Source organism: Antrostomus carolinensis, unplaced genomic scaffold, assembly GCF_000700745.2.
Source record: "Antrostomus carolinensis isolate BGI_N321 unplaced genomic scaffold, ASM70074v2 scaffold20035, whole genome shotgun sequence".
Classification (NCBI taxonomy): Eukaryota; Metazoa; Chordata; class Aves; order Caprimulgiformes; family Caprimulgidae; genus Antrostomus; species Antrostomus carolinensis.
In genome coordinates this window covers 38111-41250 of record NW_010316148.1, presented here as the reverse complement: position 1 = coordinate 41250, position 3140 = coordinate 38111, and the positions used below count along the sequence as shown (strand labels likewise).

General features: G+C 43.0%; 1 protein-coding gene across 1 annotated transcript in view; it reads left to right on the top strand.

Annotated features, from left to right (window-relative positions):
* Nucleotides 1-857: 857 nt before the first annotated feature.
* Nucleotides 858-3140, top strand: part of LOC114818579 (protein canopy homolog 1) — a gene marked incomplete at its 3' end in the record, with an annotated part of 2894 nt that continues 611 nt past the window's right edge. Inside the window, 3 exon segments of the mRNA XM_029085006.1 lie at nucleotides 858-909; nucleotides 1817-1884; nucleotides 1887-1961. Coding sequence (XP_028940839.1) covers nucleotides 858-909; nucleotides 1817-1884; nucleotides 1887-1961 — 195 coding nt within the window.

Sequence of the window (3140 nt, the reverse complement as noted above, 5' to 3'; positions counted from 1 at the left end):
TTGAATCTCACCTTCTGTTGTAGGGCCTATAACACCTTCATAGGTTATTTTATTTTCTACCTTCAGAAACTGCCACTTATTTATTTTTTGGGGAGAGGAAAAGCCCTTGTCCTGTGTTTGAGCACTGCCTGAGCCTCTTCACTCCCCATCTCAGTAGGAAGAAGAAGCAGCAGAGCTTGGAACACAAGTTTCAAACACAACTTCTACCACCACCTTCTGCCACCACCAGCTCTTTTTTTTATTTTCTGGTTTGTGGGGCATGGTATTTTCCTGAAAAAAAATATTTGGATCCCAGTGGATGATATGGACTTTTAATAGCAAAATGCGATTTTGTATGAGACTGTGTCTACTGTAAAATTGGTTACTCTGCCCTATAAACAGGGTTGGGAGTGAAAGACTGCAGTCTTTTTATTATGTTTTGTCCTTTTTTTTTTACACACTTCTTTGCTTTTCACAGATTTTTTTTTTGTCTTTTTTTTTAGATACTTTTTTGCTTTTCCCAGGTTTCATAAAAAGTAGTCTTCCCATCCAGAATGCAACTGGGGGAGGGAGGGATTTCATAATGGGCCCCGTTGCAAGAAGAAGATGAAGGGGGAGAAAGAGGAAAAAAAAAAAAAACCCTCTGAGCTTTAATTTTAATTCTCCTGCCTTTATTTATCTGATTTGTGGCCAGATGGTGGTGAAGCAAGGCAACCCCTTTGTGCAAATGAAGCCCACATGTGAAAGTCCTTCTGTAATGTAATCATTGAGACCGGAAGGGTTCATACTGTGTCTGAAAAGAGACAATGGAGCTGGGATATATCAACATCGCCGAAATCGAGTTCATTTGCGATGCAGGCCCTTTGACTATGGTTGTCATGAAAACTTCCTACTTTGATCAGCAGAGGGTGGAGAGAAAAAGAAGAAGAAGGGGAAAAAAAAAAAAAAAGAAGTCTTCTAAAGGGGCAGGGATGCGGCGCGGGTGTTTGCTGTGCACTTGGCTCCGGTTCACGCCCCTTTCCGGAAGACGCAACAGGGAGAGAAGCATCTTGCACCTTGACCTGTCTAGACGGGGCGCGAAGTTTGGGGTTTTGTGTTGTGGGTTTGTTTTTTGGTTTTGGTTTTGTTGGGGTTTTTTTTTTTGTCCCTGTTTCCAAGGCTGAGAGTTGCTCTTTGACCCCCACCACCAGCAGTGGTGGCTCTCGGGGTGTAGGTAGCGGCCGGAGGTTTCCTGCCGAATTCTCGTCGCGGCCGGGAGGGAAGGGGATGGACAAAGACACGGACCAGCTGTTCGGAAATAAAGCTGAAATAGTAGAACCTGGGAGAAGCTAGGTTTCGTAAGCTATTATTTTCCTCACAAAACCCCTGGGAGGTATTAAACAGCTGCATCTGAGCTGGCGAGCAGCGGTTAAAAGAGAGAGCAACAACTGAAAACCCGGGACTTTTGCAAACTCTGCTTCAACTAGAGAAACAAGTGGCTGGAGTGCCAAGGGCTTTCATGGCCCGAAACATCCGCCGTCTCCCTTCGCCGCGGTCTCTTCGGGCTGCTGGGAGGTTTCACACCGGGCAGCTGGCTTCTGCAGGAGGGCGAGGGGCGCGAGGGGTGCGTGGGGTGTGAGCGGAAGGGTCTGCGCAGGTTCTCCAGGGCCACCTTGGCTGGAGCTGACGTTTTTAATTACGTGTGTAATGTAATGTGTCAACAGCTCTCCACAGCGAGAGGGATGCTCTTTTTCTCTCTCTGTGATCTAACTAGGCATTATCTGTATGAAGTGGGGATTTTTGGTGATATAATAAGCAAAAAATATATCAATTTTTTTCTTCCTTGAGGTTCCTTTAGCAAACTCAAAGAGAAACTTAACAGAGTTGTTGGGACAGAAAAGGGGGTGGGAGAGATTTGCTCCTAGGTGAGAAGAGAAAAATCTATGCGGACTAAAAAAAGAATCTAAGTTTAATCTGATACATGCAAACCTTTGAAATTTGCAGTAAGCCAACCTAACAAATAAGTAACCTTTTATTTTCCAGTGAAAGCTGTGTCAGTGTGCTCACTCTTTCTCCTCACTAGGAAATTCATGCAGATTTTGCCTTGTTTTAAGATTCTTGCCATATTTTAACATACTCTCGATACTGACTCCTCGCAGAAACTGGCTGAGTATTTGCAGTTAAAACTGCATTTTTTCAGGTGCTTTATAACATTATTTAAAAACTTATTTGGATCTATTTAGGGCTTCATAAATATGAATAAAGCATTTACAAAAGGCACGTCAGTTACAAAAGTAACCCATGGATTATATCAAATACTTTATATGTTACAAATTTCCTAAACTACAACAGTTCAAAACTACATTTTACTTGGGGAATTTTTTTCTAAGTGATTAAATATAAATCAACATTTCCCAGAAAAAAATATCTCTGTTGATTTATGTGCAGGAAATAAGGGAATTGTGCTAGTGGCTAAAAATCCAGATTGCTACTAGTTTCAAATATTTATGGACAAATTAGGGGAGGAGGGGAGGGATGTCATCTTTTTTTTTCCTTAGGCCCTGTGGTGTAGGACTGGATTTTTCTCAGCTAATTCTGCTAAAAACACTGAGCTTGGCTTCATGCCAGTGCCTTCTTCAAATATATATGTGTATATATTATTATTTTTTAATGCTTTCAGGGTCTTTTTTTAAAAAAGTTCTCGTGGAAAGCATGCAAAAAAACCCCAACAAACCAGAGAAGCAAAGAAAAAAAGCCATGGGGTTGTGCTGGCTGTGGCCTTTTGAGCAGTTGGGGACTTGAAAGAGGCAGGCGAGGAGCCGGCGTGCAGGCTCGAAGGGCCTCGGCCACCGGCAGCTCGGGGTTATTGCATGTCCTGGCAGATATTGGTTTGATATTTTGAGCAAAGCATAGCAAAAAGCCTTTTTTTGTGTGTGTGTGTGTGTACTGAGCACGACTTCCAGCAAGCAGATTTTATTTCAGTATGGTTTTTTTCTCCACCCATGTTAAAGGGCTTTCCCTTGTTTATAGGTTGAAATCTGGATTTTGGGGATGGGAATTCCCTCTTAATATATCCCCAGGTTTCCTACAAGGTGCCAAACACCAGGCTGGATGGTGTACCACCTTAGAGATGTGCTCCTCCACCCTTCCCAGGGGGTCAGAGACCCAGTTTGTGGCACCAA